At 43.0% G+C, this 27955-nt stretch overlaps 1 protein-coding gene across 1 annotated transcript in view; it reads right to left on the minus strand.

Moving 5' to 3' along the window:
- Positions 1–898: 898 nt before the first annotated feature.
- The window catches only part of LOC126106176 (luciferin sulfotransferase-like), a 71852-nt gene continuing 44795 nt past the window's right edge, over positions 899–27955 (minus strand). The window contains exons 3-6 of the mRNA XM_049912414.1: positions 25147–25288; positions 17683–17803; positions 9007–9101; positions 899–1210 (exon numbers count right to left, since the gene is read on the minus strand). Coding sequence (XP_049768371.1) covers positions 899–1210; positions 9007–9101; positions 17683–17803; positions 25147–25288 — 670 coding nt within the window. The remainder of the gene's footprint in view (positions 1211–9006; positions 9102–17682; positions 17804–25146; positions 25289–27955) is intronic.

Consider the following 27955-nt stretch of genomic DNA (forward strand, 5'->3'; position numbering starts at 1 on the left):
AAGCCCATGTTGCATGACATGCATTGATAATAGCAAATAATGTATTGAGAAGGCCAGCTACTAGCCGAAATCTGGGTCTGCTTAATAAAATCTAAAAAGGACGACTCATTGCTGCACTCTATATTTATGTCACATAACAGTCGCTAAGTGCACCCACCTTTCGAATGGAAGGTAACCTAATGAATTTATCAGTTGCTTGACGAGATTGTAGTCTATATCCCTCTTCTGTTTTCTTTGGCTCTAGTCACCTTTTATGTGGACTGTCGGGGTTTCACTGGCATACTGTATTATAGAGCCTAATTTTAGATTTTTTGGACAAGCATTTTTTATTGTACTATTTTAGATTTTTACGTAAGCTCTCTTTAGTTTTTTGAGGGGAATGTTTTTTGCTATTTTCTCTTGACCCGTAGCTTCAAGGAGTTCACCAAAGTATTTAAAATATGGGACTTTATTGATATGACCATATTTTGTAGTCAAGTTTTGGGTGTCAGTTTTTGTGGTGATGGACTCAGATATTAAGAAAACTAGAGTTCATTAACCGTGGCAGCAGTCTAAAGAATTAAGTAATTGCATCGTAAAATGAGATAGAGCAGAAGGATGTAGCAGAAGCGCAGCTTAAACCTCAGAGATTTTTATTTGGCTCGTTGAAGTACATTTTCATTTACTTCATTGTACAATATGCAGTACTTTCATCATAGTGCTTCTTTACTGATGTTTGGTTTTGCTTTATTAGAAGTTTTGTGCGTGGGTGCGTGTGTGAGTGCGTGCATGTGTGTGTGTGTGTGTGTGTGTGTGTGTGTGTGTGTGTGTGTAGAAGTGTCTTCAGCATAGAGATATGGCCTGTACGTGTTGTACCAGAACAGCACTGACAGCTTCTCCGTGGTAGCGAGGTGTGCAATCATCTGAGCCCATCGAAGTCGGACCCTGCGAGGCAGGCGTCCGTCCAGACGTCGACCTTCCGGCGAACGTCTTCAGAGAGTCGCTGCTGGCCGTCGCCCACAGCGCCGCTACGCATGAACCTGAGGCCCTCGGAGGCGGCGGGTCGGAGGCCCAGATCCTGGCGAGCGTTCTCCACCTTCTCCTCGAAGTTGACGGCCTTGTTGGAGCGCATCTCCTGGAAGCTGAGGTGCTCCAGCAGCGCCGGCAGCTGGTCCTCCGGCACCGGTCTCCCCAGGTGGGCGGCCACTCTGTGCACCACCGAAGACAGGTCCTGCCAACAGACCACAGACGCTCTGTGACAGCAGTTGTGATTAGCATCCAGGGCGTCGTGTGGCCACAGTCACACAACTGGAAGGTCCAGCTCCAGCGACACGACGGACCTAGGACGTCCTCACAACTAATCGCAGATTGATTGTAAGAGCGATCACACCTAGCACCAGGGGCTTCCCGTGATCTCAGCTGCACCAGTCAATGGTGCGGCGCCCATCTCATCTGCTGGGCATTCACTCTGGGGCCAAGGAAAACAAGGTCTGTGAAAAAAGCTCAGATGTTCCGTAGTAGCAATTACAACTAGCAACCAGATGTTATACAACGGTCTGCGGGAAAGCAATGCCTTCGAATCTTCAATGTGAAAACTCTTGTAGCTTTTTAAATTTAAAAAAAGAGTTCTTCATCTTTATATGACGATAGTATCTGTTCCCGAAAGAACAGTTACCGTGGATGACCATGCAGCTTTGCTAGAAATGAAATGATAATTAAATGGACACCCTAGCTGCAAACAGGCGTTGATGTACTTCATTTGCAGCTAGGATGTCCATTTAATTATCATTTCATTTCTAGCAAAGCTCCATGGTCATCCACGGTAACTGTTCTTTCGGGAACAGATACTATCGTCAATATAGTTGAAATATGGCTTCCCAGCCATTGACCTTCTTGTGCGAACGCACACGCTATGCCCGAACTCGTACGGGACTTGGTAGATTAATCTGCCACGAGTAATGAGTATGATGGGCAAACATCTATTAGGCGCACTACGAAAGTAGTGGTGTGGACATGTTGGGAATGTGGATCTCACGGGGAGCGTGCAAGGGGTAAGTCCCTGCAGACGCACTATCCTCTGTGCCCGCGGTGGCTCAGATGGATAGAGCGTCTGCCATGTAAGCAGGAGATCCCGGGTTCGAGCCCCAATGAAGTACATCAACGCCTGTTTGCAGCTAGGGTGTCCATTTAATTATCATTTCAGTTCTTCATCTTTATTTTTCATGTCTACATGTTTATTTCTGAATACAGTCACCCTGGCGACGAACACATTTCTCCCAACGAGAGCGGTCGCAGTCGAATGTTCGATTCTGTTGACGGAGCCACGACCTCACCTCTGCTTGCACCGCTTCGTCATTGTCAAACTGAAATCCTCGAAGCTGTTCTTTAAGTTCTGGAAACAGATGAAAATTGGACGGGCCTGTCGGGCCCGTATGGAGGATGATCCATAACAGTGAACCCGTGGTGTTGTATTGTTGCAGATGTTACAGCGCTCGTGTATGGCTCAAATGGCACTGAGCACCGTGGGACTCAACATCTGAGGTCATCAGTTCCCTAGAACTAATTAAACCTAACTAACCTAAGGACATCACACACATCCATGCCCGAGGCAGGATTCGAACCTGCGACCGTAGCAGTCACACGGTTCCGGACTAACGTGCCTAGAACTGCACGGCCACCGCGGCCGGCCGCTCGTGTATGGACTGGCATTGTCATGCTGAAGGGTGCTTCATGTGTGGACAAAGTTTTCTGGTGTTAGAAACTCGATTATAGAAGGCTGTTTCTCACGGAGGGTTGTTGGGAGGAAGAGACCAAACATCGAGGTCACAGTCTCATCGGATTGAGGGAGGACGGGGAACGAAGTCGGTCGTGCCCTTTCAGAGGAACCATCCCAGAATTTGCCTGGAGCGATTTAGGGAAATCATGGAAAACCGAAATGAGGATGTCCGGACACGGGATTGAACCGTCGTCCTCCAGAATGCAAGTCCTGTGTGTTTCTCACTCGACATAGTCACGTCAAGCGCCGCTATGTTACGTGGGAGCCCTCTAATGGCAGAGGGTTGCAACTTTCGCAAGAGAAGCGGGAAAATGGAGCGAGTAATGTGCGTGACGTATAATACGAGTATCTCAATCGATACTGAGAACAGAATAAAAAATTCTGAGCGTTACTTTCCAGCACGCTTTCGTACATGTACTAATTTCAAAATGCACCTAAAAGTTGAAGAGAGTTTCACAATAAAATAAACTTATTTTACATATTCAGCATAATTTCATTCTAATCACCTGAAAGAAATAAAGTTTAAGGAAATCATTTGTGTTTTGCTTTTCTTTGTTTTTCTGAATCATAAATGAAGGCAGTAACTTTAATAAGAGAATTGGCAGTTTAGAATCTAGTTATTTAAAAAAAATAAAAAGAGCCTGTTATTTTGTAATGTTGTGGGTTGGCAGGAGACCAACACAGTAATATTAGAGGAAGCCGAAAGGCACGCGTTTTAGCTCACGCAGGCTGGCGTGAGGTCTGGAACAGGACAAGGAAATTACACTGTAGAAAAAACTGACATAGCTGGTGGAATACTTAACTTTAATCCATAAATGGTGAACATCGCTCTTGACGGTACGTGTTTTACAGCATCAATAGTAACTGGTAATGGCGCCTTGCTAGGTTGTAGCAAATGACGTAGCTGAAGGCTATGCTAACTATCGTCTCGGCAAATGAGAGCGTATTTTGTCAGTGAACCATCGCTAGCAAAGTCGGTTGCACAACTGGGGCGAGTGCTAGTACGTCTCTCTAGACCTGCCGTGTGGCGGCGCTCCGTCTGCAATCACTGATTTTGGCGACACGCGGGTCCGACGTATACTAACGGACCACGGCCGATTTAAAGGCTACCACCTAGCAAGTGTGGTGTCTGGCGGTGACACCACATGTAACGCAGAGAAAGTTTTCATATATGCCTCTAAAAAAAACGCTTGTATTAATTCTGAATTACCGTCTCTCAGCAACCTTGCATAGGTTCAGCATAGGAATCACACAGCTAACCGTTTGCAAATAGCTGTTTGGTACACTGACCTAAGTTTCGACACCTCTGAGGAGGTCTCCTTCAGAATGAAATTTTAAGAAACCCTACTAAATAGTACATCAAGTTTGTCGCCAGAACAAGCTGCCATGTTGGGAAAAGGGCTTAAATACAATGCAATACCTAAGCTGACAGACAAAAATGTTATAGAAAATATGATTGTAGATCTAAAAATCGGCCTTGTTAGGATGAAATTACACGCTTCTCGTCAAACGAGGGTAGCTCATGATGTATGTAGTATTTTTGAGAAACATGCTGCTAAAAACTCTGTCAATATCATTGCGATAAAAAATTGTTTAAAAATGTTAATGTCAAGCTAAGAAAACAATGCCCTTATAACGAAGTCTGACAAAGGAAATTCTTTAATCGTTTCTACTCAGAACGAATATGTGTCGAAAACTTTACAGTTTTTTGAAGAGAATAATGTTTCGGAGCTAGATGACGATCCGACCCCCAAGATACAAAAAGAAATTACACTTGCCATTAATAGAGCTACCAATTTGCTAAAACCGTTTCTTAAAAAACAGTTTATTAATACGAATGCACGAGTCCCAAAAATGAGTTCTCAGTTTAAAGTACATAAAATTCGCCATCCGATATGTCCGGTGCTGCACAGTATGAATAGGGCGTTTCATGAGTTAGCAAGGTTTCCTTACAAATTTTTTTTTAAAATCCTTTGTTTTTCGAAATAATTGTGCTGTCGTTGATAGTCAAAATCGAGTCAATAAGATCAGATTTGCGCTGCGATTAAGATATTACATTGTTTCCAGTAGCAATTACGAGCCTAAATACAACTATTTTGTTTTCAATGGCAAACTATACCATCAGCCTGACGGCCTGACAATGGGTGATCCACTGGCAGGCGTCTTGGCCGATATTTTCATAAATTCGCTGGAAGAAAAATTCTTCAATAATTTATCAGTTGCTGATCTGAGTATTCTGTCGTATTCTCGGTACGCAGACATTTTGATCATATACAGCGGTTCCGTGGAAGGAATTGAAAGCTGTTTTAATAGTCTTCATTAAAAAATCAACTCACAGTAACAATCGTCAACTTCAGTACTTGAACATTAATGTTCCTATTGACAATGACAGACTTTCCTTCGGTATTTTTCGAAAAAACACTAACACAGATAAGATTGTGCCTGCTAGTTCAATGCATCCTCATTCCTATAAAGATGCAATTTTCCATTCAGCCATTCATCGTGCAGTTTCTATACCTTTGTCATCTGACAAGCTTAATGAAAGATGAATTTAATAAAAACTATTGCAATTAATAACGGCTATGATCCCTCGTAAAGACTTCAAAGTTACAACTAACGCTAAAGTGATTACTATGGGCATCAGCGCTTTTTCTGACAATAACGAGTACAAAAACATTTCTCCATTCCATTTTTAGGCCCTATTTCCTGTAGAATTCGTCGTCTTCTAGTTAAAAAGTATGGATACAAAGTTAATTCTTCCACTAACAATAACTCGAAAAAAAATCTTGTTTATAATCTCAAGTCCACAGTTGCTGCTATACACAGTCACATCACACATGTGATGCGTGTCTAGTTTATTATATACGACAAAATGGAAAATCTTTCAGTGTCAGGTACATCATCATCAATTTTCTGCTATATTAGCATGTCCTTTGCCTCTCCATTTTCTGCGATCCATTGCGTCCTTCTTAAGGCTGTTGTATGTTGTACCTTCCATCACCTCATCAAGTATCTGAAAACTCTTCCTTCCTCGCTTCCTTTTCCCTTCTAGATAACTTTCTAAAACTGTTTTTATCAGTCCATCATTCGTTCTTAATATATGCCCAATATAATTTCTTTTTCTTCTTTTTATTACATCCAGTAACTGTCTTTTCTCTCCCATTCTTCTCAGTACCTTTTCATTTTTTACTCTGTCCACCAAACTTATTATTTCCATCCTCCGCCATGTCCACATCTCAAAAGCCTCCAACCTCTCTCTGTCTTTCTTCCTCAAAGTCCATGTTTGAGCGCCATACAGAAGAACATTCCATACAAAACATTTTCTGAGTCATTTCCTCAGTTCTCTGTCCAGACTGCTGCAGACCCTTTTCGTATAAAATGCCTCTTTTGCCATTGCTATCCTTGTTTTAATTTCTGTGCTGCACTTCCAGTCGGTGTCTATCCTGCTTCCAAGATACTTAAAATTTAACACCTGCTCTGATATTTTTCCATTCAGCATAATTTTTTTCTTTATTTCCTCCTAGTGCCAATATTTTTGTTTTCTTTGTGTTAATTTTTCCGTTAGCTTCAGTGGTATCCACTAAATCTTATAATTCTGATCCTAATTTAATTCTAAGTCCTGTAACCTGACACTGTAAAAGAATTACAGCGTCAGGTACAAGGAACATTTGTTTGGAAAAAGAGGCACCAATGTACACGGAAGAGCCAAAGAAACTGGTACACCAGCCTAATATCGTCTAGGGCCCCCGCGAGCACGCAGGACAGCCGCAACTTGACTTGGCATGGATTCGACTAATGTCTGAAGTACTGCTGGGGGGAATTGACACTATGAATCCTGCAGGGCTGTCCATAAATCCGCAAGAGTATCAGGGGTGGAGGTTTCTTCTGAACAGCACGTTGCAAGGCATCCCAGATATGCTCAATAACGTTCATGTCTGGGGAATTTGGTGGCCAGCGGAAGTGTTTAAACTATGACAAGTGCTCCTGGAGCCACTCTGTAGCAATTATAGACGCGCGAGGTGTCACATTGTCTTGCTGGAATTGTTCAAGTCCGTCGGAATGCACAATGGACATGAATGGAAGCAGGTGATCAGACAGGATGCTGACGTACGTACCACCTGTCACAGTCATATCTAGACGTATCAGAGGTCCCGTATCACTCCAACTGCACACGCCCCGCACCATTACAGAGCCTCCACCAGCTTGAACAGTCCCCTGCTGACATGCAGGATCCATGGATTCATGAGGTTGCCCCCATATCCGTACACATCCATCCGCTCGATTCAATTTGAAACGAGACTCATCTGAGCAGGCAGCATTATTTCCAGTCGTCAACAGTCCAATCTCGGTGTTGACGGGCCCAGGCGGGGTGTAAAGTTTTCTGTCGTCCAGTCATCAAGGGTACATGAGTGGCCCTCGGCTCCGAAAGCCCATATCGATGATGTTTCATTGAATTTTAGACCCCACACCTCCCTCCAATACTAAATTCATGATTCCTTGATGTCTCAGAATGTGTCCTACCAACTGATCCCTTCTTCGAGTCAGGTTGTGCCACAAATTTCTTTGCTCCTCAATTCTATTCAGTATTCCCTAATTAGTTACATGATCTACTCATCTAATCTTCAGCAATCTTCTGTAGCACCACGCTTCAAAAACTTCTATTCTCTTCTTGTCCAAACTCTTAATCGTCCATGTTCCACTTCCGTAAATGGCTACACTCGATACAAATAGTTTCAGAAAAGACTTCCTGACACTTAAATTTATACTTGACCTTAACAAATTTCTCTTCTCCAGAAACGCTTTTGTTGCCATGGCAAATCTACTTTTCATATCCTTTCTACTTCAGCAATCACCAGTTGTTTTGCTGCCCAAAAAGCAAAACTCCTTTACTATTTTAAGTGTCACATTACCTAATCTGAGGTAATACTCATCGTAAATGAGGCTCGCAGTAATTTTCTCGGCGTCTTGGAACACGTTATAAACGCTATATCTTTACAATTACATGTTCGTTTTAAATTTGCTGCAGAAAAATAAACCTGGTTTACATTCATCAAAGTTTCTCTCACATTGCATCGTCTGCACCAAAGCAAGCGTAACGCTGATCGAAGGGCAAAAACAAAATAATAGAATACAAAGTCCCATAGGCTTTAACTACAATCCCTTCTTGGAAAGACATTTTCAGAATCCTGTTGGATGCTACAGGTACAATCCCTTCTTGGAAATTTGTTTGCTATCCCTAAATGTCCTTTGTCTTTCTTTTTCACGCCTTTTATAAAAATATTAAAAATACAACACATTGTGTATTTCGGTTTATTTGCAGTGTAAGTGATGCAAAATTTTAAAATAAATCAGTTGTCAGTAAAAGGACTCACCTCCCCAAGACCCTCGGATTACCATACCGCTGCTCCAACCGCTGCCTGGAAACTACGCTGCGTAAATAGAACATACGTCGCACGACCCGCACCAAAAATGCTGCTTTCTTGTAAACGCTGCCGGCTGCGGTGGTCTAGCGGTTCTGGCGCTGCAGTCCGGAACCGCGGGACTGCTACGGTCGCAGGTTCGAATCCTGCCTCGGGCATGGGTGTGTGTGATGTCCTTAGGTTAGTTAGGTTTAAGTAGTTCTAAGTTCTAGGGGACTTATGACCTAAGATGTTGAGTCCCATAGTGCTCAGAGCCATCTTGTAAACGCTGGCTCATCTGGAGCTACCACTTCCGTCACCCCTGTATCTGGCCAAGCCGTGCACTTACCATTGATTTGGAAGATATCGGGTATAATGAGTAGGCGTGGTCCAGTTGTTAGTGGTGTGTGGAAGCTAACTATGCGGAGAAGACACAAGGAAAAGCGCCGAACTGTTTACGTTCCTACGAGAGCACCAGCACACAGCTTGGCAGTGTGACGTAATGATGACGTTATCGACCAATCTCCCATAGCGTCTTGGGCTGTAAATGGTCAAACAACAGCAGCAACGACAGTCATTTTTTTTTTCCTTACGAGGGCAATGGACGGTTTTGTCGAAAACCAGACTTGACTCGACAAGTAAACCAAAGTTGTTTTATGTAAGGATGTTGTCAAGAGAAACTTCGATTTTATGTTAATAATGAGCTGTCAAAAAAGCTTTTGTCGCAGTCTTTTTAACCTGCGTCATATCTAAGAGCGACACGGCTCCCAAAAGACAGCCGACATCTGTGAAACACATTGATGCTCATGTTTTACCTTGACTCGTTTTATGTTCAATATAAGAAATACTTACCGCCTTCATCTCCTCAAAGCTGTAGACGAGTACGTTCGATTCATTCCTCAACTTCCAGAAAGCGAGGACGTGGTCCCAGAATGGGGTGTACTTTGCTGCAAATAAATAAATTGTTACTAAATTACTAGCAATACTTCTGACATTCACAAATTAGAGCAGCTATTACAAATAGTGAAAGAATTATTGAATACTTATTTCAAGTTACATGAAAATGACGATGACAATGATACTGTTGCGTGCATGACATCATCGTCTCAATGTCTTTGAGACGAGTATGGTTATTAGAAATCCGTAACATCCTTTTCCCTCCTGCCTCCCCCCTTCCCCCCCTCTCTCCCCTCCCACATCGCATCCCCTCTCCCTCTGCCCCTCTCTCCCCATCGCCCGATCTCTGCCATCCCTCACTCCCTCTCCCTCTCTCTCCTTCTCTCTCTCCCCCCCTCACTGTCTCTCTCCCTCCCTGTCCTCCCCTCTCTCTCTCTCTCTCTCTCTCTCTCTCTCTCTCACACACACACACACACACACACACACTCAAATCAGTAGAATCATCACGTCTAAAATAATGAATTAAATGAGAGAAAAAACGAAAGACATAAAAAAGTAAGGGTGCCTGATCGGTGCCTGATCGGTGGACCAATAAAGGATGAGCCATCCACTCTGGAACACTCCAACCTAAGATCTTAGAAATATGGTCCACACGGACCTCGTCAACTGCTAAAATGGATGGCAAGTCCCCACTTAAATCTGCTGCTGCCCACTTGTGAGAATACAAAACACACTGTAGTAAAAGATGACGCTCCATAATGCGTACTCCACATGTGCCATAAATAACTGGGTCTTCCGGAGCGAGGAAATGGTGTAGGGAGGACTGAGTAGGACTTGCCCTGTTCACCTCAGTCCACGTCACAGAGTCCCACAATGCTGAGGCCATCGCCCAAGCAACCCAATGCTACGCACTGCTGTGTGTCGCCCTTGTAGGGCCGTGTTGTCAGGGCTGCACTGGCAGCTGAGTCAGCGGTCTTCTTCCCCGTTGACTCAGCGCCACTCCGCTGGGAGCCGCCGAGCGGCCCACTTCACCCTTCCTTGCTTGTGTAGCTGAGATCATGGTGACCACAAGTGCCTGTGATCTGGCATCCGAATCTGTGGCCCTCACCCCAGGCTGCCTCCAGCATGTGTTGGAAGCTAGGACGACTGCCCGCAATAACGAGCCGAAGAGTGGCCCACTGCTGACTGGTTCGATATGGACCCTGCGTTGGCCTCAGAGGGTCGAACCAACGACCCTGCTGTGAACTGGGACACTGGCGACGGCACCTATTTATACTTGGCTGTGCTCCGCTGTTTTGCTAACGCGCCGCTCCAAGTCACGTTCTCACAACACCTAGGTTGCACCAGTGGGCCCTTTCTGCCTGTAACTTGCGCCATGCAAACCACTCATTGCATTTACGCTTTTCAGTGGTTCGATGGCCCTTTGGCCTCCATTCTCCTTCGCAGCCGCTGGTTAGCATAACTTACTGTCAATAGGCCCATGCCTGGCTGTAACTTGCGTGCTCAGAAATGCTGCACTGAATCTAATAACTTCCCTGTCGTAAACTGTGGTGCCGCTACTTTATTCCCCTCTTCGGAAGACCCGGTCCCTGGGTCGAACTTTAACTAGCTCTTAACTTGTTTGGGTCGGCACGTATGGCATATTTCCTTACTATTAGAAAACTTAAATGTGGTCTAGTTCTCCTTAAAACCATGACATGAAACAAAACGTAAAAATTCCTTACTGGACGACCACTGCTCGATCACCCCTTACCTACTCGTCTCACAATACACTGGGACTTGGACTACCGTTGGTTCCCACTTGGAATTAGCTCTCCACCTGATCAGAAAGAAAACAACACATAACAAAGTTGAGGCTGTGATGACACTTGACACAGAGGTGCGCAAAATGATCATTACTTGCCATTGCCCTTCACTATACTGAGCGACATGTTGCAGAAGCTGTTTGGCTGATATTCTCCCCTCTTGCTCTAAAATGAACTGGTTTATGGATCTCAACGGACCTGGCTCCAGAGTTTGATTTAACAAGATCAAATTCTGCTTTGGCTAAAACTCTAAAGTGGCTTCTGACCCGTACAGCTGTGGCTGTGTAACATTCAATTGCGTGACTACTGAAATTGACGCTGGCAGGTGGAAGGTTGGTCCTATTATGTTACACTTAGTTCCATTGATTAAAATTCCGCTCCCCTTGAGCTCTATACGCTTCGCTTCTGCAAATACTCCCCACTCAAAATAACTTGCTAATACTACCAAATTCTCATAGGTATATAAGATCCAGTGCATTCTGACCAGTTGCAAGCTCAATTTTGGTTCAACAATGTCCCTTGGACAGTCTATTCCTTTCCCCTCTGGCTAAAAGTAACTGCACCATGCACGTGTCCCATATTTCTAGCTTCACAGATTTTCCTCCAACATCCAGGATTTTTATCCAAACACAGCACCAATTGTGTCACTACTTTCATCCTTAAATTTACATTATATGAACTGGTGCGATAAGCACTACTTTGCTGACCGAACACTATCGATAACAAAAAATTTAAACAGGAAATCGTGTTGCAGAGCTCTGCTCTAAACACCTGTTATGAACAACAGTGCAAACGCCTCAACAATGGTGCGTGATGAAGATGGGCAGAATAACAACTGGAGTGAAAACTTTACCAAGCGAGGTGGCGCAGTGGTTAGCATACAGGACTCGCATTCGGAGGACGATGGTTCAAACTCACAGTCTATCTTGATTTGTGTTTTCCGTGACTTCCCTAAATCTCTCTAGGCAAATTCTGGGATGGTTCTTTTGGAAGGGCACGACCGTTTCCTTCCCCAACCCTGAAACAATCAGAGCTTGTGCTCCATCTCTAATGACCTCGATCTCGACGGTACATTAAGCCCTAATCCTCCTTCCTTTGAATGGGACCTGAATAAAAGGCATCAGGTCACTGGCTAAAGCAGGGTTCCCTGGACACTTAATCATCAAGGTTGAAGACTATGAAGGCAGAGCACGTGTCGGGCGTGCAGTCCCCATTGGTTCATCAATGAAGGGCGAGAGTGTTGTTTTGGACTGTTACAATGTGTGGGTGTAAGGCGTCTCTAATCGCGATCTTAGGAGATTTGAAGGATGAGCAGTAGTGAGACAGAATCCTCCAACCTGTTGTCCAGCCCTGCAGTCAACATTTCGGCGATTTGTTCGTCCATTAAGATGGTAAAGCACTTGTAGACACTCAGGTGTGAACGGAATGGGATGCCCTGTATATTGGCTGACATGAAACCGACTGAGCAAGCCTGGGACCAGAAGAAGTCTGCAGAAACCCTCACACACTGGATGGTCTCAGAACGTCAGGTGTCGGCAGGGAGGAGCGGGTGCAGCAATACTACAACCAGTTTGTGGACGGCATGCCAATCGGGATCCTAATACGTTATTGCCGAAAGTGTGGAGCAACATGGTTTTGGGTGTTACCCTGCAACAGAGTTTGATGTCAAAGATGAACGAAAATGTGCTCTTTCGAACTAATTGCCATTATTTCAATTACTTTTCACAGTAGAGTGTCATTACGAGGGCTAGTCAAAACGTATGGTCACTTTTCAAATTGCATGGGTAACGTACATTCGACTATCGGTTTTTTTGTTATGTTGGTACACATGTCCCGAAAGTATGTTCACAGTTTCAAGTGTGCAGCATACTTCGTTTGTTTTTGACAGACGGAAAGGATAAAGGTGTCTTAGTGTGTTCGGCGATTTTCGATTATTATAAAAAATGGAGCAAAGAACTTGCATCAAAATTTGTGTGAAAAACAGAACCAACTGCTCTAAACCACTTGAAATGTTGAAAGTGGCGTACGGTGAGTCTGCTGTAAGTAAAAACAATAATGTTTGCAAGTGGTACAAGCTCTTCCAAGATGGCTGAGAAGATGCCAATGCCGAATCTCACTCTGGACGCCCCAGCACATCGACAACAGGTGATAACGTCGAACCTGTGAAGAAAATTGTTTTGGAAAAATACTATAAGATAAGTTGCAGAGGATGTTGGCATTTCGGTCGACTCATGTCATCTTCTTTGATAAGAAGAACCATCGCATGAGCATCGCTCAGGAGCTCTTGAATGAGGTCAATGATGATCTTGGTTTGGTCAAAAGGGTCATAACTGGTGACGGGACATGGTTTTACGGTTCTGACGTCGAAATCAAAGCCCAATTGTTCCAAAGGAAGCATTCCAGAGAGCCAAGACCGAAAAAAGCAAGCCAAGTTCGATTAAATGTCAGAGTTTTACTCACTTTTTTCAGTTACTGTGGCATAGTGCATCACGAATTTTTGCCTCAAGGTCGTCAGTCAAGTGATGTGGAACAAGACAACACATTTTCCTCTTTCCTAATTCCTGTGTAAGGATCTGCCACACAGATTCATGGTTCATCTGCAGTTCATCGCCTGCCGGAGTGGCCGAGCGGTTCTAGGCGCTACAGTCTGGAACTGCGCCACCACTACAGTCGCAGGTTCGAATCCTGCCTTGGGCATGGATGTGTGTGATGTCCTTAGGTTAGTTAGGTTTAAGTAGTTCTAAGTTCTAGGGGACTGATGACCTCAGAAGTTAAGTCCCATAGTGCTCAGAGCCATTTGAACCATTTTTTTTTTTTTTTTGCAGTTCATCTGCTATCATGCACACAGTTAATCGACGGTCGGTCGTGATTAATGACCTCACTTTCTCAATGTTTTCGTCACTGACGACGGTCGCTGGTCGTCCGCTACGGGGATTGTCAGAAACACTTTCCCGGCCTCCTCGAAAACGGGCGAACCACTCGCACACACACTTCATGGACAGTGCTTGATCTCCATAAACACGCACCAGCATTGCATGCGCTTCTTTCGGTGTCTCGACAAGCTTAAACCAAAACTTTAAATTGATCCTTTGCTCATTCATTGTCCTGTCCACAGTTCAGAACCCACGCACTAAACAAGGTCTAACAGGTCTAACACGGAACACACGATGCTCAACTGAACTACGGTGAGGGCAGGCTGTCAACACCGGCTGCTACGCAGGTGCAGCGTTGTGTGTCGCCAGTTTTGCCTGATCGACCGTTCTGACTTCATTCACCGAACTTTATTGTCAGAGGTTGTATTGTGTGCTCATATAACTTCCTGTTTTTCGCGTAGGATAACATGACTGTTGTCGAACAAGATTTCAAAACATGTTGGACATATGTGTCTATCTTCTGCCTCCTCTTCCCTGACCTTCATCATCCCACGAATAGGAAAGCTATGGTCGTCGATCACCCGTTCAGTACTTCACACTTGGGCTTTAGGCGGCTGCAAGGGAACGAACCGAATGGCAAACCATCTGAGTGCCAGAACTCCCTGCCCTAAACCACCATTTTATCACTTTTTTTTACGTACTGTAACGTTCCCTGGCAGCACACACACTATTAATCAAAGGAAATGACATTTGATTGTACTATGTACGCTATGAAGCAATTCGTATGTACTGTAATTGTTTAACAAAAAATATTATTTAATTTTGTATAAAGGACATTCGTTATTATTGTAATATTTTCTGTAATAATATTCTCGATGTATTTATGATTGTAATATTTCTATACTCACAATGTAATTACGAAATATGTCAATATCTGCGATAAGAAAAATGTAAAATACAGCCACAGGGGGGAGTAATGTTGTAAGATTGCAAAGAGACATTAACGGTCGGCAGTGGTATAAATAGGAATACATAATGTGCATTCTTTGTCGTCTTCCTCGAGAGCTGAGAGAGAGAGGAACCTGTGACGTAGCATTTTATGAATGAGTAGACTTCTTTTGTCTGTATCTATCTTTAGCCGCCATTAGAGGAGAAATTACAAACTAATGTAAGTTGAATTATTGTTGTGGTCTAAATATAATTTATCAAAATTGTGTATTACTAATGTAAATTAGCTTGCCCATGTCATCTATAATATTTCTTTAAAGAATTTTCAGCATTTTTAGCACTTATCGCTGGTGTTGCTGGGCTGTGCCGCGACCGAACGATTTACAGCGGCGGCACATTTAAAAAATTGTTCCGCTAAGAAAAATTAACCAAACCCGTAAATCGGGAGCAGATAAAATTAGCAGTGAATTACGAAAATATTTTCTTTTACAGCAATCCTGAGACTGACGGAATTTATTACTGGTTTCACATTTGTGCATTCATATAGTTAACGTTGAAGTTTAACAATCTGTTGGTTCTTTCAATTTCTAAAGCAAATAACTTAAACGTATAGTGAAGTGTGTTTTATCAATGATAATTAAACGTTCAGGTCGGCTTGGCAATATTTAACCATTTTCTGCTAAGAGAGACAGTCTTGTGTTCCATAGCTAACGCCGGGAAAGAATTCAGTACATATTTAAAAAACAACTGCATTTAGAATATGTGTGCCAAGGCCGAAATACGTAAAAAATTTAATTTATACAATTTTCAACTAAATGTTCTTAATCAGTTAATATGAATTTATCAGCATGAGAGGGTTGACTAAGCTTCACGTAATTTTAAATGTGCTTAATTCTGTCTAAATGAATTTTTATTATCACACGTAAATAAGGGATTCTACAACAAAGTTCGTACTGAAAGAAAAAATAAGAAAATATATAAAGCAACATTTTCAATCCCCTAACATACTCAAATCAAATCTATTCATTTTATTATTTTTTTTTTATTTCATTAAAGTACCAATGCATTCAGTGTGAAACCACCGATGCTTCTGCAAGACAGAGACATCTGTTGACACACTGAGGTAATTCTGCAAATGTCCCTCATTGCAGCAGTCACTTATAGCGTTCGCAGGAAGTCGGCGCGGTGATCGTGCTATGTGACATGCAATTTTTTTACAGGGGCCATGTTGAGGGGATCACTGTTAGTGAAACTAAATACATCTAAAGTTACTTTAATGTAAATTTGAGCCTGTACCACTGCTATCGTGAGTAGTCTCTAAAGCACTGGGGCAGTATGTAGTTTTGATACAAAATTTATGACATTTTAGGCGTCTTCTTGCTTGTTATATAGGACTATAGTTTGTTTTAGGCATTATGAGTTGACGGACGTTTCGAGATATGGGATTGTATCAAGGAAAAATGCGAATTTCTTTTCAAATGTATCACATGAAATGACGCTGATTGAGAACTGTGTATCCTAGTGGTTCCAAAGTGAAAACATCTCCTTAAAACAATTGATTGTTTACCTTTTACCAATTTCTTCTTCTATTCGTTGATTTCTGAGATAATGATGTTTAATTTTGTGAAATTTATTAAAATTGTACTCCAAAGTGGAACCACCTTCTTAAAACAACTAAGCGCTCCCTTTCGACTAATTTCTTCTTCTATGATTGTGAACGTTGATTTTGTGAACATTTTTAAAATTATATTTTTTTCATATTGTTGGGATTCAAAGAATAATGTAACTGATTATTTTTTCTCCTTAACATATGAGGCCAAATTGGCGATTTCCTTGTGAGCCCAAGTGCATTGAGAGGTGTGCAGACGATTCATTGCTTTCTAAGCATTTCACGTTCTCCCTCGGTATGGCTATGCTCACTGCACTCTATTAATATGTTCATCTGTACACACCCACCCATGCGACATCCCTGCTAAACAGTGGTAAACAAACTTATCTTTGCTTGTGCCAACAGTTTCTTCAAGTATTGCTCACCTATGTTTCAAAATGGCAGACCCTGCTCATGGTCAGTGGTGCACGGTCCCAGCTGCAAATTTTCTCACAGTTTTCAAGGGCAACACATCTTAGATTTTTCCATATTTCATGTAATTATTGACCAAATTTATGACTTTGTCACACTCTACTCATTACAAGGTATAATGATATGTTAAAAGTTTAATACAATTAGACAATCGTTAAAGTTAGGACCTGTGTACGTCTCTTGAGTCAGGGTAACTCATGACGCGGAAATCACCCAGACTGTATGTTCATCCAGTATTTGAAGATGAGCGAACTCAGCGAGTTCCAACAAACTTCAAAAGTAATTTCAAACTTTTTCTTGCTTATATGCTTAACCTTTTCAGACCTGAGTTTTTTCTGGAGAAAGGAAAATTTTTCTTTATGTGGTAATGCTTCTCGACGATTTTTTAAAATAATTTTAGTTGCAAGATTTATAAAAAGATGTGTACCCGTTTTCAAATCATACTTTGTACACAAAATTTCATTTTTATGGACTAAAATAAATAAATTACAAAATATACTTTATTGTAACAAACAATAAATTATAGTTCTATAATTACCGTGAAAAATAACAATAACAGTATTCAGTTATACAGTGGAATATAGTAAACCAACCAACTCCGTGTGTTCTGTTGGTCACGTTCCCGCTGGGCACTGCTACATTTATTTGTAGATTTTTTCATAGTGATGTCCAAGAGTTGGCAGCAATTGTGAACATGCACAAATGTGTACCTCAGTTTTCGACCGGCAAAAATACTTCTGTTGCTGCTAAGCCACAAAAAAAGCTAATGTACGCAGTTGTAGCCAGACGATCTGAAAGGGTTAACTTCAAATATTTAACACGTTAATTCATTTGTAACCAGACTTTTGAAGCTGTTTCATGGATGGGAGTTCGACTTTTTAAAGGATTAGAGGTTCACTGACGTATAACGAAAACATTCACTTACGTATGTTTTCCATGAAGCACTCTGCAAATTCGTCAGCCGTGAGAGAGCAGCCGACCCACAGTTGGTGGTGGTTGAGGTAGGACACGATCACATCTTTCACGTTCCGAGTCACGTATATTATCTGGAACATTCCAGAACACGACCATGCCGATACAATTCTATTGAAGGAACCATTACCCTGAAATGATCAATACTGATTTTTAATACACGATCCTCTAAGTAATGGTACTGTCTAAATCACGAATTTTTCATAATTTGCTCTCCACTGCATACGTTTAATATTTGTTGAACCACCCGCGTAACGTTTAGCAGGATACATTAGTTAACTAAGGAAGATGTACTGTTTCGAAATGGGGAGAAAATGAATGTATGGTACGAGTAAATGAGGTGATCCATTGATAGGACATCCTGAGGCAGCAAAGAATAGTCAATTATATACAAGTGTGTGTATGTGTGTGTGTGTGTGTGAGAGAGAGAGAGAGAGAGAGAGAGAATGTGTGCGTGCGTGTGTATGTAGGGGGGGGGGGGGTAGGACGTAAAGATTGTAGGTTGCGCTAGTTGTGCAGAGATGGAAGAGACTTGCACAGGACACACTTGCGTGGATAGAGCTGCATTAAAACCAATCTTCTTCTTAGGTCTTCGGTCCTCCGGTTGGTTAGCAGTAGTTCGTCATGGATTTCTGTCTTCGGTTGTCCTGTTGAGAGTGGTATAGGTGTAGGTGGTGCATTTGGTATCCTCCATGATGCGTTTGATGTATTCGAACCTCAGTCTGCCTTTTGTGTCCTTCCTTTCTACTGTCCCTTCAATAATACCTTTAATGAAGCCATCAACTCTCAGTGTACCTACTGTGTCTGATGAGTTTCAGGAGACAAAGCTTCTCTTCCTCTACTCTCTGGAGAGCCTCATCATTTGGTATCTTCTCTACCCAGGAAACCTTGAGCATTACGCGGTGGCACCACATCTCTAAGATTATTATTTTATGTTTTTCTGCTTCTCCGAGTGTCCACGCTTCACTTCCGTACAGCAGCAGACTCCAAACAAATGTCTTTATATGGTCGTTCCTTAGATATTTGTCTGTACAGCAAGACGTGAAAAGGTTTCTTCTCTAGTTAAAATCAGCTTTTGCCTGACGGATTCAGGTAGCAATATACTCTTTTGATTTATCATCCGATGTAATTCTACTCCCTAGTTAGGCAAAGGATTCGACGTTTTCCTGTCGCTCATTTTTCAGTGGCCATTCATTTTACCTTTATTAACTTTGGCACTATAGGAAGTGCTGAGAGTGGTTTAGCATCTAGGACGACGTCGCTTCTAATTCTTTTGCACATTAACTAAACTAATTAGCACACTGTATTTTATTGTAATATTTTAAGCTATGTTGTAACATTTTACCCATTTTCATCAATTTTTACATTTCTAAATACTCTATAATCTTTCATTAGCCTATTTCATACTTTATTATAACATTTATATTTTTACAGTTGTATAAAAGTTATGTACTCTGATATTGGCCGGCCGGAGTGGCCAAGCGGTTCTAGGCGCTACAGTCTGGAACCGCACCACCGCTACGCTCGCAGGTTTGAATCCTGCCTCGGGCATGGATGTGTGTGATGTCCTTAGGTTAGTTAGGTTTAAGTAGTTCTAAGTTCAAGGGGACTGATGACCTCAGCAGTTAAGTCACATAGTGCTCAGAGCCATTTGAACCATTTGAACTCTGATATTTCAATACCTGTAAATTTTGTTCATTATTTTCTCACCTTCTTTGTATATTCTTACAAAGGCTAGATACTGCGATATAGCGTAGTACTGTATTGCGTGTTACCACAATAGCTCTTACAAAGGTACTATTTGAATTTTATTTTTTCGGTTATATGATCTTGATAATATGTTCATTTGCACATGGTAGACTATAAAGGTAAAATATATGCATAATTTTCGGTAACTTATCATCAGTTTAACTACCCACTGAAGATGTGATAAGAGATAATGGAAATTTTATTACATAAACTATTGAAAACAAAACCATTATGAAGATGACGAAAGATAAACTTAAGTTGGGTAGACATTAGATTTCAAAATTAAAATAACTTACGACTCAACAAATAACTGCAGTATAAAGCAAGGGGAAAAAATTATACAAACGTTCAATAATTTCTTTAAATCAGAAATGTGGATAATTCATAACAGAAAAATGACATTCCAGAAGTAATGTAGGATGGCGTGTACGGAGCCATTCCAGAAATGAAGAATGGAGAGAAGAATAAAGATAATGGTGTTTGAACAGAAAGAATTTAATCTCGGTGCAAAGTAGCACACATGGAAATTCCAGAATTATGTACAGACAGACAACTCCACCAAAGGCGTGCCTGAAATTATAAAATGGAGTAATGAGTAAATATTTTTATCAGTCGAGTTAAATATTCTGTGAAAGCTTCTGAGCCTGTTTCAGCCAAATTTTTACGTAACGTCCTTCGAAACGTGACTTTTACTCAGCTCATGTTAATACATTGAAGGGCTGTATAAATCAATATTACATCTCCACTTTCGGTAGATTTAATCAGTTTAGAAGGAAATTCAGAATAGAAATCACAAAAACTATTCTTAGTAACAGAAATACACAGTAGAATGCGAGGCGTATTCATAATGTTCTGATCATCATCTCGGAAAAATAAAGCTGCACGATTAATTATCTGTCTGTTTGCAGGTACACATCTACAGTCGTGGTGCACATCGAAACTCGGCGTCACAGAACCGCACAACGCCGGTAGAGGACCCAAAATGAAAAAGTGAGTGTCCTGGGGCAATTCCTTTTCGGCAGCAGCATATATGCTGCAACTGTCTGACCAACCGAGACCCCTGGCCTGAAACAGCTGGAGCACGGCACTGAATCCCAGTCGGATAAGGAAAATTTTCTATCTGCTTTTAATCCAACGTTCACCTGTCCGTGATGTAAAAAATTATCAGGAACAACGCATCGCTAGGATTCCATACTAAACCTAGGTCTTCTTTCCCTCGTTGGGTAACTGGGATAGATTAGAGACCTACAAGTTGCCGAAGTAATGTGTAATCTAACGAGTTGCACCTGTCCATCGACATGCATGAAATTACTATTACCTAAATATTTAATTTTTTCTTCTTCTTTCTATTCTTTCCCGCAGTGATGAAGCCTCGGGAAGAACATGTAGCTATGTTTTCCCCTGTCCTTCTTTATCCTCTTTACTAAGCGAGTGGAACAGCAACCGATTCCCGCAACCCTCTCCAGCATGCTTTTTTATAATACATCTGCTTCCTCACTTGCCTCTTCCAACATAAACTGAATGACATTGCATATAACCACACATGCCAACTTGTGAGAATGTTCTCTGCACCTACAATGGACAAAGAGTCTGACAGCGTTCCGCGTAATAATGACAGAACAACAGGAACACCCGAGGTGTGCAGGTCGGCAGGCCTCTCGAAACAGCGGGCTGGATACAAGACGAGAACGTGATACCGCGCAGTGGTCCCACGTTATTTTGCGTGAGTTCAATCACCTGACACTCTGCTTCACCGACGCGCTTCGCCATTTGTTTTGGGTCCCCTACCAGTGCATGTACCAAGATTACACACGTTTGAAAAATGGAAATGAAGTCTCACGCTTCTTTACAGCGCGTAGGGGAACGATGCGGGAGACCCGCACCGCCTTACTAGGCAAGGCCCTAATGGAGGTGGTTTGCCGTTGCCTTCCTCCGACCGTAATGGGGATGAATGATGACGATGAAGACGACACAACAACACCCAGTCATCTCGAGGCAGGAAAAATCCCTGACCCCGCCGGGAATCGAACCCGGGACCCCGTGCTCGGGAAGCGAGAACGCTACCGCGAGACCACGAGGGGCGGACTACACACGTTTACTTGCAGACAAATAGACAAATAATTGCATAACTTTATTTTTTTGAGATGATAATTAAAACTTTATTATTGCTCCTCATAAAAGTTCTGAGATGATAATTAAAACTTCATTATTGCTCCTCATAAAAGTCGAAGTTCACATTTACTGTACATTAGCAGTATCGACTTACGGTTGCGAGACAAAGACTGTTAATGCGAAACCTATGCAGAAAGTGATAGTTGTTCAGCAAGTACTGGAGGAAGAGAAATGACCCGGTACCAATGAGGTGATTACAAACTGTGCGGTTATTGGTTATAAACAGCTGCTCTCCGAATTCCTGTAGTTCCCTTGCATACTGTCGCATCAGTAACCAATACAGAAGTTTATTTGGCCCTGTAACAAGTCAAGCTTATTCAGATGTAGCATTTCGCCTCTGCCTTTCGCCTCTGCTGTTCAGTCTATACATCTAAGAATCAATGACGGAAATAAAGGAAAGCTTCCAGTTTGGGATTAAAATTATGCATGAAAGCATTGAGGCGTGGCGCCTTATATCGCTCCTTTATAGAGGCTGTATGTCATGCGTGCACAGTGACAGATGGCCTGAAGCGCGTTCAGCCGAGTACGCAGTTCTAACTTTCATCCACCATAGTCCAGGAGTATACAGAGACATTCAGGAAACAGGTCAAGAAAATTTTTTATGAATTCTTCTTTTTATTTCTCGAAGGCTTTTTTGCTTATTTAAGTTTGTACAGTTTTGTATATGTTTTTATTAGTGTGAATGTGGTCTGAAGTGAATATGTAGCTCATTGTTCTACTGATGAACGCAGTACGAACTAGTGTGAGAAAGTTTTAAGACAGTGCGAATGAAGACGACGGGAAATTTTGTGCCATATGCTAAGTAAGTTTGCTTGCCGCTGTGGCCGAGCGGTTCTAGGCGCTTCAGTCGGAAACCCCGCTGCTACTACGGTCGCAGGTTCGAATCCTGCCTCGGGCATGGATGTGTGTGATGTCCTCAGGTTAGTTAGGTTTAAGTAGTTCTAGGGGACTGATGACCTCAGATGTTAAGTCCCATAGTGCTCAGGGCCATTTGAACCATTTGGACATGAAGATACATGTGCAACTCAACGGCAATGCGAATAATTACAAAAAGTGGTTCAAATGGCTCTGAGCGCTATGGGAATTAACTTCTAAGGTCATCAGTCCCCTAGAACTTAGAACTATTTGAACCCAACTAATCTATGGACATCACACACATCCATGCCCGAGGCGGGATTCGAACCTCCGACCGTAGCGGTCGCGCGGTTCCAGACGTAGCGCCTAGAACCGCTCGGCCATAACGGCTGGCGAATAATTACAGGATGTATTCGGAGTACGAACACTCTACGACTTCCTGTTCTCAGCAACATCTGTTCTCCAGTTCGGCCGGCCGCGGTGGTCTAACGGTTCTAGGCGCTCAGTCCGGAGCCGCGCGACTGCTACGGTCGCAGGTTCGAATCCTGCCTCGGGCATGGATGTGTGTGATGTCCTTAGGTTAGTTAGGTTTAAGTAGTTCTAAGTTATAGGGGACTGATGACCATAGATGTTAAGTCCCATAGTGCTCAGAGCCATTTGAACCATCTGTTCTCCAGTTCTGAGAAGATCACAAGTTCTCCTGAAGATCTGTGTAACTTGAGATCAGTACTCAGCTACCCTTTTATGGAGACACTGCATAAGCTGAACGCCAACGCTTCAAATCAAGGAAACGGTCGTGACGTACAGTAGACAACCTTGTTGGGTCCCCTTTCAATGCCAACCATTCTCGGAAACCCAAATGGGAGCAGTCATCTGTAGTCAACAAACATAACCTTGAGATCCTTCCCGTGCAAGATACAAAGATTTAGAGATGGTCAAAGTCAGTCATCCTTGGGAACTAGTTCACTGGTGATTGCTCTTTTTTGGGAACCGATCATTTTTATTTGTTCACCGCTCATTGTGCTTGGTATATGGTTGTTATGAAAAATTGAAAATTAGTAGCATAGGTGACTGAACATAGAAGCTGCCAAGAGAGGGCACTTGCCTCCGCCCTGGAGTACAGAGTTTTTATTCATAACAGAATTCTCACACACTTGTAATTTTCGTGATTCTGCAAAACATCTCGTTTAGCAAACTGTAGCTTTAGGTGTCTGATCGCAGTGAAGTAGTATAAGGCGGCGCACAAAAAACCGGCCCCGAGTACAAACGCACGAGCAGAATAGGTAAACATGTTTAATTACGCAGTGAAGAAATAACAAATAAGCTAATTCAAACAACTTCGAAACAGTAGATGACCATTGGTAAGCGACAGTGAGCAGTCTAGTACTCGGGGCCGATTTTTCGTGCACCACCCTGTACCACTGAAATAATATTGTGGGAGTTATCATATTCTCTTTACAAAATAAGACACCATACACTCGGTTACGAAGCGCGGGCTTCGTTTGGTTGTATGTCGGTCTGTCTTCCATGACAATGGACATGCTGTTTTACCTTGGATCAAAAAAAGACGGAAAATGGCCACTCGTGCGTGCCGTGCCGACGTCCTTTGCATGTGTAATAACAAAAAATCTTACATTTTTACAAGTATTTGTTCTGTTGTTTATCGAAATAGTGAAGTAAGGTTACCTGAAAAGATGTATGTATTACATACCACGTAATTTTAATGTATTTTACGTAATTATAAAATACATTTTAATTACCGACTGTGGACGCTGAATAGAATACGAAAAGAACCAGAAGTTCAGAGTTCAAAAAAGGTTTGAAACAAATGTAGAATGGACGTGTGAAGTGAACGAAACAGACAACAAAAACTCGGTACTGAACCAACTATGAGCAGTCAGCAGTAGAACTGCGACGAGTGGCCACCCGAAGAAGGACGAGTCCGGCCGAGTGAGACAGAGACCGAGACAGGCGGGAACGAGACCGAGGCTGGAACGAGACCGGCCGACGTGCCTTTGCGGGAACGAGACCGTCCGTTTCCCATTCTCATGAACTGGAAGTAGAAAGCCGCGACCGAAGTGAAATATGAAAGACCGCTCCTTAGAATTCATTCATCGCTCGTTCATCTTGGTGAACCGTTCCTTTGGATCCGTTAGTTCGCTAATGACCCATCTCTACAAAGATACGATGTCCCCAAACGTTAATGGAGGATCATGAACTGGGTATGTTTACCTAATGCACAAGCGGGGATAGGTTAGTTCTGCAACTGTGGCTGTGAGGCCTCCTTACAGACAATGCGACATACTGTTACTGACTGTCCAGTGTAGAAAAGAAGGATAATGGACAGTCACCATGCATCAGATGAAACCATCGAATGGATAAGGGAACCAGATCAGGAGATGTAGCGTTGAATGAGCTTGTGATTGAGAATATTTGTCCATGAATGTTGTATATATGTATTTGTTTTCACCACACAATAAATAAATAGCTACCATCACACTACCGACAAGTAAAGTACACAGGATGTGGTTGTAGACATTACCGTAAATCGGCTACAATGAGACTGAATGTGGCCAGTCGCTACGATAGACCATTGCTTTGCAGCCTGGCTGTGTGATTTTACGAGAGGCAGGAGACATACCTTGGGTTTGACGGTCCAGAGCTGCCTGGGCAGAAGTTCTACTGGCAGGTGGCTCTTGATCAGCCTCGGCGATCTGGAGTTCTTCACGATGTCGATGAAGTGCGTGGGCGGCTTCTTGCGGCCCGTGGCGAGCGACGACAATCTGGAAAACATACGATGCGTCCTAAGACTGACGTTGAGCATGGCTCCCGTATCTGGAGGGAGGTCAAGAGTTGATGGAAAATAAAAGCAGCGTATGTCCCCGTATGGGAATGTATGCTTTCTCAGGGAATTTCACTGATGAACTCGTCTCAGCGTATGCACCTGTTGCATACGTCGTCCAGGTATGTTGCTACTCTGATCGTTCCTGTACCTTTGGGATGGTCACCCCTGATGTTGTTTGAACACGCAGTTACCACGAGCGCTACGTATGGGTAGCACGCCGCACTTGAATGGATTGCAGCATTTTGGTTGAAAGTAAAACACCAGTAGAGCGAGCATCCGTCATGCTGCGAAGGACAGTCCCGAATTGTGATCGGATATGCAACATCAAATTACGCACAGAAGGCTTGTCAACCATGACTGTTGCTCAACATGTGCATCGGGCACAAAGTGATGTGGTGCAGACATGGAATCGGTCACAGATGACAAGTAGCATCAAGGAATTACACTGCAAAGGCCGTCCACGCTCGACAGGTGACAGAATGATCGACAGCTACGACCTTCCAGTGAAGGGAATCGTGGGATGAGTGATCCAAAAGTGAATATGGCGTTCGAAGAGCCTACAAGACTTCATGTACCGAATCGAACTGCTTTGTGACGATAGCATGAGCCGAACCTCCATTCTCGATGACCATGGGAAGTATCATGTCCTACACAGCAACAGCATGGACTCGGTTACAGATGGGCAAGAGATCATGCACAATGGATGCCCCAGGATTGGCGTGAGGTGTTGTTCACAGAAGAAACTCGTGTCTGTTTGTACCTTTGTAACACTGCTACCGATATTATCTACGAGGGTAAGTCAATTATTATCCGCAAAGTAGTTATAAAATTTTATTGTAATCAAATAGGAAACTTATAAAACATCATTTTTCGACATAGTCTCCTTGCGTTTCAACGCACTTGGACCATCGTTGTACGAGCTTCCTGATGCCCTCATAAAAGAAGGTTCTAGGTTGAGCAGCGAGCCAGGAATGCACCTCTTCTTTCACTACATCGTCCGAGGCAAATCACGGTTCCTTAATGTCTGTTTGAGAGAACCAAACAAGTGATAATCAGAAGGGGCAAGATCAGGACTATATGGAGGATGATCCAGTACATCAAATTTGAGTTTCTGCAGTGTTTCAGCAGTGTGGGCAGCAGTATGCGGACGGTCATTGTCGTGCAACAACACAACACCTTTTGACAGCAATCCTCGGCGTTTGCTTCGAATTGCAGGCTTTAGCCTGGCAGTAAGCATCTCACTGTAACGTACACTGTTTATTGTTGCGCCCCTTTCCCCATAATGTTCCAGCACTGGACCTTGTGCGTCCCAAAATACCGTAAGCATCAGTTTTCCTGCGGACGGTCGGGTCTTGAACTTTTTTTGCATGGCAAATTTGGATGTTTCCATTCCACACACTGTTGTTTACTCTCCGGCTCGTAATGATGGATTCGTGTTTTGTCACCAGTAATGATCCTAAGAAGTTGCCCCCTTCGTTACCATGGCGATCCAAATGTTTTTTGCAGATGTCCAAGCGCGTTTGTTTATGCAAGTGTGTGAGTTGTTTTGGGACCCATCTCGCACAAACTTTATGAAACCCAAGTCTGTCGTGGATGATTTCGTATGCAGAGCAGTGACTAATTGTCAGACGATGTTCCACTTCGTCAATAGTTAATCGTCTGTCTAAGAGAATCGTTTCACGTGAATGCTCAATGGTTTCTTCATTTGTGGCGGTAAACGGTCGTCCGGCTCCTTGATCGTGCGTAACACTTGTGCGACCATTTCGGAAATTTGCAATCAAAATGGTTCAAGTGGCTCTGAGCACTATGCGACTTAACTTCTGAGGTCATCAGTCGCCTAGAACTTAGAACTAATTAAACCTAACTAACCTAAGGACATCACACACATCCATGCCCGAGGCAGGATTCGAACCTGCGACCGGAGCGGGCGCTCGGCTCCAGACTGTAGCGCCTAGAACCGCAGGGCCACTCGGCCGGCATTTGCAATCCATTCGTAGACACTCCATTGTGGCAAAACACTGTTCTCGTACTGTACCGAAAGTCTTCGATAAATTTCGGCCCCTGATACGCCTTCCGACCACAGAAAACGGATCACTGAAATTTGACAACGGAGCAGCCATGATTAACGGCACGGCAGTGGTAACGAAACTAACTTAGCAGCTTTAAAATTGCAAAGATATAACAACAAATAAACAAAGCATGCGTCATCAACGTAAAACGACAGTACTACTAAAATAAACAAAAATATAATTAAATTGCGGATAATAGTTGACTTACCCTCGTTCAATGGTGTCATCAGTCTCCTAGAACTTAGAACTAATTAAACCAAACTAACCTAAGGACATCACACACATCCATGCCCGAGGCAGGATTCGAAACTGCGAGCGGAGCGGCCGCTCGGCTCCAGACTGTAGCCCCTAGAACCGCACGGCCACCCCGGCCGGCCCCCACTTGCGTGTCGATGGGGATGAAATGGTGATGGTAAGGACAACACAACACCCAGTCCCTGAGTGGAGAAAATCTCCGAGCCAGCCGGGAATCGAACCCGGCCCGTTAGGTATGGCATTCCGTCGCGGTAACCACTCAGCTACCAGGGGCGGACTAT

This window comes from Schistocerca cancellata, chromosome 10, assembly GCF_023864275.1.
Source record: "Schistocerca cancellata isolate TAMUIC-IGC-003103 chromosome 10, iqSchCanc2.1, whole genome shotgun sequence".
In the NCBI taxonomy this organism is placed as follows: domain Eukaryota; kingdom Metazoa; phylum Arthropoda; class Insecta; order Orthoptera; family Acrididae; genus Schistocerca; species Schistocerca cancellata.